Here is a 12,426-nt window from a genome sequence, read left to right on the forward strand (position 1 = left end):
TATGTGAGAGTTTCCTCTCCCTTTAAATCACTCCCACCCAGGTTACTCAGGTCATAAACTGGATCTGCAATGAACTTGATATCAAGCCCTTCAACACAATCCAACAGCATTTTGCAAGTGACCCTACCTCCATGGGGAGACTCCCGGATGTCCCAGATGAGAACCCGGCCATCATCTGAGGAGCTGGCAAAAATGTTGTCATTCACTGGGCTTACTGACAAGCCATATACTGCATCTTCATGAGCAAACACGTCCAAGGTCTCGCTGCTGAGAGACAGAGAACAGAGAGGAGCACACATATACACAAATAGCCAGACTCCCAGCCCTCTACTCTAGTTCCTAGGGTAGGATTCCCTTTCATTTCCAGGAGAAAGTCAATTTAACTAAACCCAAAGAGTATTATATTTCCTTTAAAAGTAGGTATTCAAGCCCTAGCAGGTTTGGCTCCATGGACAGAGCGTCGGCCTGAGAACTGAAGGGTCTCAGTATCAATTCCAGTCAAGGGCTCCCATACTTAGGTTGCAAGCTCAATCCCTAGCCTTGGCTGGGCACCTGTGGGAGGCCACTAATTGATGTGTCTCTTCCATATCGATATTTCTTTCTCTCGGTCTCTCCCCCTCCCTTCTATTCTCTCTAGAAATCAATAGAAAAATGTCCTCAGGTGAGGATTAACAATAATAATAATAATGATAATAATAATAATAATAATAATAATAATAGTAATAGTAGGTATTAAACTTTCAGGTGAAAAAATAAAAGTACATTAAAGAGATTTTTTATAGATTTCATAGTAAGTTGCTTTTGGCGCTAAATGAATATATTTAAAAGTGACTCAACAGATGAGTTTCATGTTTTCACTTACTACAGAAGGCATCTGCTTGTGTACAGATTTTGGGGTGCTGTTTGATTTCCAAAAAGCAAAGGAAAGCTTTAAAGCAGCCAGGTCTGATGCCAGCTGGGTAAAAGAGGGATCTACTGGCAGTCTGACACAGTGAGTAAGAGCTCTTGGCCAGGTTGCCTAAGTTCAGATCCTAGCACTACATCACCTTATGTTTCCTCATCTGTAATTGAGACCATAATAGTATAGCCTCATAGAGTTATTGTAAAGATTAAATTTATCATTTTTAAATATATACATATTTTATTGATTTCAGAGAAGGGAGAGGGAGAGAAACATCAATGAGAGAGAATCATTGATCGGCTCCTCCTGCTTGCCCCGTACTGGGGATCGAGCCTTCAACCCAGGCATGTACCCTGACTGGAAACAAACCTGGGACCCTTCAGTCCCAGACTGATGCTCTATCCACTGAGCAAAACTAGCTAGGGCAGGATTAAATTTATTAATACATACAAAGCAATCATAAATATTAGCCATTATTATTATTATAAACTAGCGTTCCCGTTGCAGGAAAAATCCTGCAATAGGGTTTCCTGCTGCACTCTACCCCGCCCCGCCTCCGCTCCTCCCTTGTCCCCCGGCCCGCCTTCTCCGCCAGCCTTCCCCGCCTCCGCTCCTCCCTTGTCCCCCGGCCCGCATTTTCTGCCAGCCTGCCCCGCTCTCCTTCCTTCTCCCCTGGCCCCGCCTCCGCTCCTCCCTTCTCCTCCCTCCCCCCCCCCCCCGCTTGCTTGCTTCTCCGCAGCTTTGCTCCCTTCAGCATCTCTTGGCTTCTTTCTACGCTGTCTTGATATGCAAATTAGCCGCCATCTTTGTTGGGGTAATTTGCATACTCATCCTGATTGGTTGATGGGCGTGGCTTGGTGGGTGGGCGTGGTTTGGGTGTAGCGAAGGTGCGGTCAATTTGCATATTTGTCTATTATAAGATAGGATTATTATTATGTTTCCTTCCCTTCCAACTATCCTTTTAAGTTTTCTCCTAAAAGCTGTATTTCATACAAACTGCAATTTTTTCTCTCTTTTTAATCAATAATTTATTTCAAAACTATTACAGGAATGTTCTACAAAAAAAGGAAAGCTGATTTCATGGTTTGTTAGTTTTTTTCTCAGAAAACAAAAACTACTGTCGTCTAAAGAAATATTTGCCTCTCTTCATATGAAAAACAGAATCAATCACCTTCTCATAGCAACAATTTATTTACCTTTCAACATCATGGAGGATAACTTGCTCATCATTTCCTGTAAGGGAAAAAAGCAGACAATTGATCATTCCTACAAAGTGATCCCTGTCCATATTGCAATTTAGTATTTTAAGATTTTCAGTGAAAATTAAATGTGAACAAAGTAAATGTTAGTACAAATTAGAAGTAATTAGAAAAATATTTATAAAAATAATTTAAGAATAGGACATTCTTTAGAGTCTTTAAAAAAGCATAATAGCAACTAATTATAACAGTTTCCAAAATGTATTATCCAGTGGACAATGTAAAAAAAATAAAAAATAAAGCTGTGGCCATTAAGGAAAAAAGTAAATGATCACGGGCAAATCAATTCAAGCTAGCTTTTTTTATTTCTTTATTTTTTTTAAGCAAACACTCATTAACTGCAGACCCTGAATAGTATTTGTGACTTTTTGATGCCTCCATTTTTTATCTGCAAAATACGTATAATAATTGCACCTACTTCATAGGTTTATTGTGAGGATAAGAGCACATTTGTAAAAGCATTCAGAATAGGGCTGAGCACTTAATAAGTCCCCAACAGATGTTTGCAACTATTCACATGCTCATCTATAGCATTAAAATGTGATGACTATATGATTCTAAATAATGGGAAAGTTTTCAACTACAACTTTTGTCTCTTGCATTTTTTTATACCATCAAGAAATCTAAAAACACTACATTCATGATTATGTGTAGTGCTACCTTCAATTAGATTACATAGCAAAAAGATAATAACCTAAATATGAAAAGACAGAAAGTAAAAACCTCCCCATTTTGTGCTGAAAGCACAACCAAAAGTAAAGTTAGCAGTGGTCCTGACCATCTTAAATCTCTGGCTATAAACTCTCTTGTGGATGCATATCAAGTGAATCAAACCCATACTATTTAATGCCTGTCAGGCAACAGGCACTGCCAAGGTGCTGGGGATATGAGAAGAATAAGGTTCTGCCCAGCCTTGAGGAACTCATAGTCCAACTGCACAAATAATTAACAGTGTACAAGATAGGATATCTTTTATCAATATGCTTCAAATGGGGACACAAATAAAAAAGCAATTATCTCCATGAGCAGGGTGAAAGTGCATGGCAGAAGGGAAGAATGTTTTTATGGGGAAGGAGACATTTGAACAGAAACTCAAATTATTCAAAACTCTAATGGTAGACTTAGGGAAACTGGTGGGAACTGGACAAATAATCATGACCCATGGAGGAATAGCATGAGCAAAAGGCACAAGGGCACCTAAGATGGTAAGTGGTTTAGTGGGCTAGAGTACAAGACGCAAGGGCCAGGAGATGAGGCCAGAGAGGAAAACTAGGGGTTAGACATTATCCTATGGACACTATAGAGTCAAAGATTCACATGGTTATACCTTTATTGTTAAACTCATAGACATAGGTAGCAGTATAGTGATTACCAAAGGGAAAGGAGGGTGGGGGAGCTAGAAGGTATAGGAGGGGATAAATGGTGATGAAGAAGACTTGACTTGGGGTAGTGAACACACAATACAATATACAGATGATGTATATTGTACACCTGAAACCTATATAATTTTATTAACCAATGTCACCTCAATAAATTCAATAAAAGAAAAAAAAACACCTTTATTTTTTAAAGAAAATTTGTATAAGCAAAGAATTAGAAGAAGGGTTAAAGACAGGAAGCAGAAATGACAGGAGTACATTGCAATAGTCCAGGCCAAAGATGAGGACCTGAATCAGAGCAGTGGGTATAGGAAGAGAACAGAAACTAAAGAATGAATAAGAGGCTTTCAAGTCTAGCCATTGACTAACTGAATGTGTAAATGAAAGAAAGGCATGTTTGAGAATGACTTCAAGGTTTCTATTAAGCTGAACTATGTGAAATTGTCATTTCTGTAAGTTGAAAATGTTCAATGTCAATAGTTTCTTTTTTTTTCCTTTTTAAAAATATATTTTTATTGATTTCAGAGAGGAAGGGAGAAGGAGAGAAAGAGAGAGAAACATCAATGATGAGAGAGAATCATCAATTGGCTGCCTCCTGGATACCCCTTATTGGGTATTGAGCCCACGGCCCGGGCAATCTGGGCATGTGCCCTGACCGGGAATCGAACCATGACCTCCTGGTTCATAGGTCAATGCTCAACCACTGAGCCAAATGGGCCGGGGAGGAGTTGCTTAAAGTGAAAACTAACAGCATAAATAAGTAGGTGAATGGGGATAATAACTGAGAAAGGAAATCAAGGGAATAAGAGGAATACTTGTGCAGGAGAGGCTAACTAATAATCTTGGTTTTAGATTTACTGCATTTAAATTGCTTCTGGAACACATAGGGGAATCTGCAGTGAGAAGAGTGGTCAGGGCTAGAAATGTGCTGGTCAGAAAGGAGTATGGTTATGGAAACCTTCACCAAGAGGATGGCTTGTGCTCCAATTGTATCCTAGCACAATGTTTTTCAAACAGGAGCCATTCATGGGTCAGAAGATTGACTTGAGTCACAAACTTTAAAATCTTTAAAAGTGAAATAGAACAGAATTAAAAAAAAAAAAAAAACAACTAGAATGCACCACACATAGTAAGGTTAAGTACTATTTCAAATACATGTGTGTGTGTGTTTCTGTATAGCAGACTGCAATGTAAAAAGTTTTCTACCAAAAAAGAGAAATAATGAGAGCAAAAGAACTGAAGGAAAGGAGAGAAGGCGGAAGGGAGAGAGGAAGGAAGAAAGGAATGAAGGGAGGGAGGGAGGGATTACTCTAATACACATGTCTAAATTACTGTAATGCAGAGAAGACAAGCTATGGAAAACTAGGAACTCCACATAACAATAAAGGAAAATAAGGAGTAATTTTAGCATTCCTTTATGTAAAATATCGGCCCCAGTGAAACTTCCCAATGTGGAAATCTCCCTTCTTCTCACCTCCAGAGAATACTTTGGTGTTCCCACTGTTGAAAGCCAGGCAGAAAATGTTAGAATGATGCTCTCCTTTAAGCTGTATGGGCTTGACTCTGGAGTGGATAGCTTGTTCCATGTGCCATAGCAGAACCCGGCGATCATCTCCTCCTTAACAGGGGAGTAAGAATTCAGGGTTAAAACAACCGATATTTCAAGGCTGACACTTGGTTTTGCCAGCCTTGAATCCCATTCTTTCCAAAACTGCATCTCCTCAACCCCGAGAGTCTGATGGGGCACATAAACCCAGGACTCTACCCCCTTAACCATAAATAGACATCACCCCTAAGCCACTCACGTTTCCCCAGGAATTAAATCTTGGACATACAGAAATGGAAAGATATAAGTACGGATACTGAAACCCTCAAATTCACCACATTCCTGACTTTCCAGAGAACATAAATATTTCTTCATTTACTACCTAAAATCCTTCACTAATATCTTTTTGGGGGGAGGTGGAGGGAGTCTACCAGAACCTTAGTTGGTTTCTAGTGCTTGTAACAAAAGGCCTTAAATATTTGTAGCACCCTAGTTTTCAAAGCACTCTTTGATATGATCTCATTGACTGTGGACACCATACAAATGACAACTAAGGAACTGCCTGTCACAGTAGCAGAACCTAGACAGAACCCAGGTCTCATGAAGCTCAGTCCAGCTCGTTCCTCTGCATAACTAATTCTCAATAGTCTGAATTAGATGAGCAATATTACACTGTGCGAGCCAGCTCCTAGAGAATAAGAATATATATGTTCTATATATTCTTTATATTTGCAGACACATTAAAAATGTCTGGAAGGATAAACTACAGACTGTTAACAGTGGTTACTACTTCAGGAAAGAAGATTAAAAAAGAGGTAGAGGACAGATTAGAGGGTTTTTACTTTTACTTTATATATTTGGCACTGACTGTTTGACTTTTTATTACAAGCCTATATTATATTCCTAATAAAATTTTAGGTTACAATAGGAGCAAACACAGACAGCAAACCATAGGAAGCTCTATACCTCTGCCTCCCCTCCTCCATTCAATACAACAGACACAAATTATAGCACATCCACTCCACACAGAGGCATACCACACAGCCATTAAATCACTAGATCTTTTTCTTTTCTACAGTGAATTTTTTTTTAATCCTCACCTGAGGAAATGTTTTCATTGATTTTAGAGAGGAAGGGAGAGAGAGATGGAAGAAGAGGAAGCGAGGGAGTGGGAGAAGAAGAGGGAGAGAGAGAAAGAGAAACACTGACCAGTTGCCTCCCATGCAAGGAGCTTGCCCTATGCTCTCATATTGGGGATCGAGCTGCAACCCAGGCATATGCTCTGACAGGAGCTCGAACCCACAACCTCTTGATCCTTGAGATGACGCCCAACCAGAGCCACACCGGCCAGGGCTAAAAGTGAATTTAAATTTTTTAAAATTTATTTTTTACTTCAGAGAACAGAGAGATCAGGGTGAATGACAGGGTCCAGGAAGGCTGCACTGAGAAGCCTCTGACCTTGGTTAAGATGTGGGAATTCATTCCAGATGAAAATTCCTTCCTAATTCTCTTTCTTCTGTTCTATTTTACTGCATTTTAAAATACTTAGCAGCACGGTTTGGCTCAGTGGATAGAGCGTCGGCCTGTGGACTGAAAGGTCCCAGGTTCAATTCCGACCAAGGGCATGTACCTTGATTGCGGGCACATCCCCAGTAGATGTGCAGGAGAGAAGGCAGCTGATCAATGTTTCTTTCTCATCGATGTTTCTAACTCTCTATCCCTCTCCCTTCCTCTCTGTAAAAAATGAATAAAGTATATTTTAAAAAATAAAAATAAAATAATGTGCAGCGCCTTCCCATTTACTATTTTATTTAATTTCCTGAACAATTTTGTTAGTGAATTGAGAAGTTGGTCACATCTTTTTTCCCCTTTTGACCAAAAACAGAAACTTACAGAAGATAAAGTGACTTTGCTAAGACAAATATCTGTTTAACTCCCTACTTTCGACTCTTTTGGGTATATAATGTTGAGAAACTTTTATGTTTTAATTTATACCTTCCTGTACTACTTGACTTTTTGCCGTAAACATATTTCCTTTAATACTAATTAAAATACATATAGAAGATACATTGGTCAAATCATACTCATTCTTCCTCCCCTAAAAAAAATGTTAGTTCCTTTGTTTCTTGAGTTCCTTCTTCTTTCCATTGTTGATCAAAATCAAGTACTGTCTCCTCCTTGAAAGTATTTCATTGTCTACCAGATGCTCCCTAAGTATAGTCCACAGTGTTCTGTGTTTATAATTTACCTATTTCAAGTCTGAGTTCTCTGGCCTGGGGTAAGGTTATCTAAATTCTGTATCTCTTATAAGTTAAGATCATTAAAACAAAGGTTTCAGTTTTTGTTGTTTTATTTTAATGAAAAATGACACAAAGTAGTTTGTTTTGCCCTGTAGGGACCTTAGTTCTACATAGTCTCTTATTGTTTTCCCCAACACTGAGGCCACAGGTCAAAAACCTATTACTGCTTTTGCTACTATCCTAATACATAAAAACCCTGGGTCCATCACATCTGCAATGACCAGGAGGCTCGACCAACCTGAAGTCAGTCCTGCAGTCAGCGCTGGGGTACCATGGTGACCCAGCGCTGACTGCTATGGCTGCAGGCACAGTGACCCAGCACTGACTGCTGAGGGGGCTGCGAATCAGGCCAAAAGAGAGGCCTAAAGAGAGAAGCAGGGTCTGATCTGTAGCCTCGTGTGGCAGCTGTTGATCAGCACTTGCCTCTCTCTTTAGCTCCGGGCCTGGTCAGCAAGCCATGCTTCCATTTCTTTCCAGGCCTCCACTGGGGCTGCTAAACAGCCCTGCCTTTCTGATCAGGCCCCGTTGATAGTCCCAGAGACGATGACTGGCACAGAAACTGACCAATCAGAACCAAATCTGGGTCAACTATGAGGAACCAATGGCTGCCTAGGAGGTGAAGCTTTTGACACTACTGGCATAGAAACTGACCAATCAGAACCAAATTGGCTGGCAGAGGAGGGCAGTTACGGGTAAGATCAGGCCTGCAGGGGAGGGCAGTTGGGGCGAGATCAGGCCGGCAGGGGAGAGCAGTTGTGGGCGAGATCAGGCTGGCAGGGGAGGGCCGTTGGGGGCGAGATCAGGGCGGCAGGGGAGGGCAGTTGTGGGCAACCAGGCCAGCAGAAGAGGGCAGTTGGGGGGGGACCAGGCCTGCAGGGGAGGGCAGTTAGGGGCGAGATCAGGCCATCAGGGGAGGGTAGTTGGGGGCAAGATCAGGCCGGCAGAGGAGGGCAGTTGGGGGCGGTCAGGCCGAAAGGGGAAAGCAGTTGGGGGTGAGATCAGGCTGGCAGGGGAGGGCCATTGGGGGTGAGATCAGGCCGGCAGGGGAGGGCAGTTGGGGGCGACCAGACCGGCAGTCAGACATCCCCCGAGGGGTCCCAGATTGGAGAGGGTGCAGGCTGGGCTGAGGGACACCCCCCCCCCCCCAGTGCACAAATTTCATGCACCAGGCTTCTAGTGTATCTTATACTAATTAGAGAACTATTTATTTGTGCCCAAGTCTCTGTCAAAAGTACAAAATTAACAGATAGAGGCTCGTGTATTTCTTTTATTTACTCATGCTTCTAATCTAATCTCCCCAAGCCCGAGTTTCACCAAATATAAAATGAGGATCATAATAGCTCTACCCTCATAGTTTTTTTAGATTATAAAGCCAAGTACCAGAGAGTTAAGTTGCCAATGTCACACAGTAAGTAAAGTGCTTAAGCTAAGATTTAAAAGCAAGCAGTTAAGACTCCATAGTTCCCCCCTCTTAACAAGTACTCTGGATTGTCTGCCTTATAGAACAACAACAACAAAACACCCCATAACTGACAAGGCATATTCATCTGACAGACAACTGCCTTGGTAGCAAACTCAAAAACGTGTAGGTGAGAATAACACAAGGGACCACAGCAATAGAAACAGAAGCCAACTTAACTGGAATAATCAGAGGGGCCAGGGGTAGGTAACCTTTACATTTGAAGAGTACTTGTTTCCAAAGAGTTTATGAGCTATAAGCAGAAACTATGCATGCCCTCACACCATACTGTAACAAAAGAAATTATTTAACATTCTTATTTTACAGCCCAGAAAAGCTGAGGAACAGAAGGAAAGAATTCGCTTGGGGTTTCCTCCTCAGAGTCAGCCAAGCACAAGACAGAACTGAGAAAGCACTCTGATTCACATGAGCCAGCAGCACAACACCATTTGAAGAGCAACAAACCCAAAACATTTAAATGTCCATCAACAGAAGCCTGGTTACAATGATTGTTCAGTGAAATAAACCAAACACAAAAGGACAAGCACTGTGTGATTCCATTTATATGAGGTACCTAGAGTAGTCAAATTCATAGTGACATAAAGTAGAATGGTGGCCTGGCTGGTGTGGCTCAGTTGGTTGAGCATCAACCTATGAACCAGGAGGTCACGGTTCAATTCCCAGTCAGGTCACATGCCCGGGTTGTCTCCTCGATCCCCAGCGGGGGGCATGCAGGAGGCAGCCGATCAATGATTCTCTCTCATCATTGATGTTTCTATCTATTTCTCCCTCTCTGAAACATATATATATACACATACATATATATTTACTTTTTTATTTTTTTTTATTTTTATTTTTTAAGACGAATGTTGGATTCCTGGGCCTGGGGTGAGGGGGCAATGTGGAGTTGTTTAATGGGTATAGAGTTTCAGTTTTATAAGATGAAAAAGTTCTGGAGACAGATGGTGGTAATGGTTGCACAACAATGTGAATTACTTAATGCCATTGAACAGTACACTTAAAAATAGTTAAAAGAGCCTCGGCTGGTGTGTCTCAGTTGGTTGGGCACCATCCCATGCACCAAAAGATTGCCAGTTCAATTCCAGGTCAGAGCACATGCCTGGGTTGAGGGCTCGATCCCCAGTGGGGGGGCATAGAGGAGGCAGCCAATCGATGTGATAAATACCAACTATCTCCCAGGTTGTTGCATGAATTGAGATAATATCTATCTATCTATCTATCTATCTATCTATCTATCTATCTATCTATCTCTACATCTACATCTACATCTATATATATATATATATATATATATATATATATAAAAGCCTAATATGCACATAGACCAAATGGTTGGAACAACCAAACAACCAGTCGCTATGACATGCGCTAACTACCAGGGGGCGCACGTGGAACATGGTGGGTATCGGCCGCAGCAGGATGGTGGAGCAGGTGAGCGGGGCACCAGACCAAGGCGGGGTTCTGGTCACTGTCATCGGGATGAGCCTCTGGTAATTACTGAGAATTCTTTGCTCCAGCATACTGCAGTCCCGCCAGACGCTCGCACCCGCTGCTGGTGCCCAAGCTGCCGCTCGCACATGCTGTTGGCGCCTGGCACCAGGCCCAATCACCTGGTGCTGTCAGCAGGTGCGGCAGCTGCCGGCCCCAATTGTCCCTCAGGGCTTCTCTACCTCCCCCTGTTCCTGAGGGGCAATTGGGGCTGGCAGCTGCCTCTCACACCCACTTACGGCAACAGCCCTGCTCGCACCCGCAGCTGGCACTGGAGCGGCCGCTCGCACCTGCTGCCATCTCCAGTCCCGATCACTCGGCGCCATCAGCGGTGGCCCCTGAGGGTTTCTCCACCTCCCCCAGCTCCTGAGGAGCAGTCAGGGCAGCAGCCGCTGCTCACACCTGCTGACAGTGCCAGCCCCACTCGCACCCACTGCTGGCAGCAGCCCCAATCGTTCCGTGCTGTCAGCAGGTACGAGCAGGGCCGGCACCATCAGCATGTGGGAATGGCAGCAGCAGGAGCAGGGCTTCCAGCAGACAGGAGACTGGGGGCTGTGGTGACAGGGGGCAGGTGGGGGCATGGAGGATTGGCTGGTGCCCACCAGCCTCCTTTAAAGGTGCACGAATTTGTGCACTGGGCCCCTAGTCCGATATAATAAAGTAATATGCAAATTAACCCTCACGCCATCACAAGATGGCTGCGCCCACAGCGGAGGCGGGGTTCCCTTAACACCAGATGGCTGTGCCAACAGCAGAGGCGGGGTTCCCATAACGAGTGATCAGCAGGGACCTGAGGCTGCGTGGCGCAGGGCCAGAGCGGGGGACCTGAGGCTGTGCCCCCTGCCTGGCGGGGCTTGACAGGGGACCTCAGGCCGTGCCACTTGCCCAGCAGGACTTGACGGGGGACCTCAGGCTGCACCCTTCACCCCAAGCTGGGGGACCTCAGGCCGTGCCCCCCACCCCGGTGCCAGGATGAGGGACCTTAGGCTGTGCTCCCTGCCCTGGTGCTGGGCCAGGGGACCTCAGGCCACACACCCCGCCTGGTGGGGCTTGATGGGAGACCTCAGGCCGCGTCCCCCGCCCCGGCGTCAGGCTGGGGGACCTGAGGATGCACCCCCTGCCCGGCATGAGCCAGGGGACCTGAGGATGCACCCCAGCCCGGCACCAGGCCAGGGGACCTGAGGCTGCGCCGCCCCCATCCTTGACAGGGCTGCGGCCAGCCGGGTCTGGATCTCACCCAAAGGGGGTGGGGCCGGCCGGGTCTGGGTCTGGCGCGATTTTGAGGCATGCGCGGGTGGGCAGGTACTTGACTCTGGGTCCCGCAGTGCACCCCTGACTCTGACAGGAGGAAGATTTTCATACACATTTTACTAATTTTCTTTCATCTCTGACACTTCTATTAGAGAGAAAGGGCAAATAGCAATATTAAAATATTTCCTCTAATTAATTCCCTTTTAATGTGTGTAAATTTCGTGCACTGGGCCACTAGTCTATATATAGAGAGGTAGTAATGTGCAAATTAGCCGGGACGCTGTAATAGTCACGACCAGTCAGGAGGAGGCTGCATGCACAGGTGAGGCCCGGAGCGGAGACAGAGACAGGGCGGCCTGAGCCAGCCCCAGAGTGGACACAGGCAGGGGGGCCTGAGGCTGCTCCAGCTGCGGCGCACCAGCAGTCCCACCTCTGCGCATGAGCTGCAGAGGAAACACCTTTTCTGACTGCTCACTGGCTAAGCTCCTGGTACATCACTCACAGTGTTCTTGGTAACTCGGGTAATAAGAATCCAATAAGGTGATCTAGGATTTTTCCACCATACTCCTAGAGGAAAAAACGAAGGTCCGCTGCTGGAGGGGTTAAGAAATGTCATATCCTGCCCTAGCCGGTTTGGCTCAGTGGATAGAGCCTTGGCTTGCGGACCGCAGGGTCTGGGTATGATTCTGGTCAAGGGCATATACCTAGGTTGCAGACTCCTCCCTGGCCGGGGCCTAGGTCAGGGCTCATGCAGGAGGCAACCAATTGAAGTGTCCCTCTCACATTGATGTTTCTCTCTGTCTTTCCCTCTCTCTAAAAATC

The 12,426-nt window shown here is 44.6% G+C and overlaps 1 protein-coding gene across 4 annotated transcripts in view; it reads right to left on the reverse strand.

Annotated features, from left to right (window-relative positions):
- The window catches only part of DCAF5 (DDB1 and CUL4 associated factor 5), a 108,587-nt gene that overhangs the window by 71,921 nt on the left and 24,240 nt on the right, over window positions 1–12,426 (reverse strand). For 3 of the 4 annotated variants that reach the window (XM_079767506.1, XM_079767504.1, XM_079767507.1), the window contains exons 2-4: window positions 5,014–5,157; window positions 2,098–2,134; window positions 128–267 (exon numbers count right to left, since the gene is read on the reverse strand). In XM_079767506.1, the coding sequence (XP_079623632.1) occupies window positions 128–267; window positions 2,098–2,134; window positions 5,014–5,125 (289 nt within the window). In that variant the 5' untranslated portion in view covers window positions 5,126–5,157. The remainder of the gene's footprint in view (window positions 1–127; window positions 268–2,097; window positions 2,135–5,013; window positions 5,158–12,426) is intronic. The other variant, XM_079767505.1, reaches the window with a different exon arrangement.

Source organism: Cnephaeus nilssonii, assembly GCF_951640355.1.
Source record: "Cnephaeus nilssonii genome assembly, chromosome: 4".
NCBI classification, from domain to species: domain Eukaryota; kingdom Metazoa; phylum Chordata; class Mammalia; order Chiroptera; family Vespertilionidae; genus Cnephaeus; species Cnephaeus nilssonii.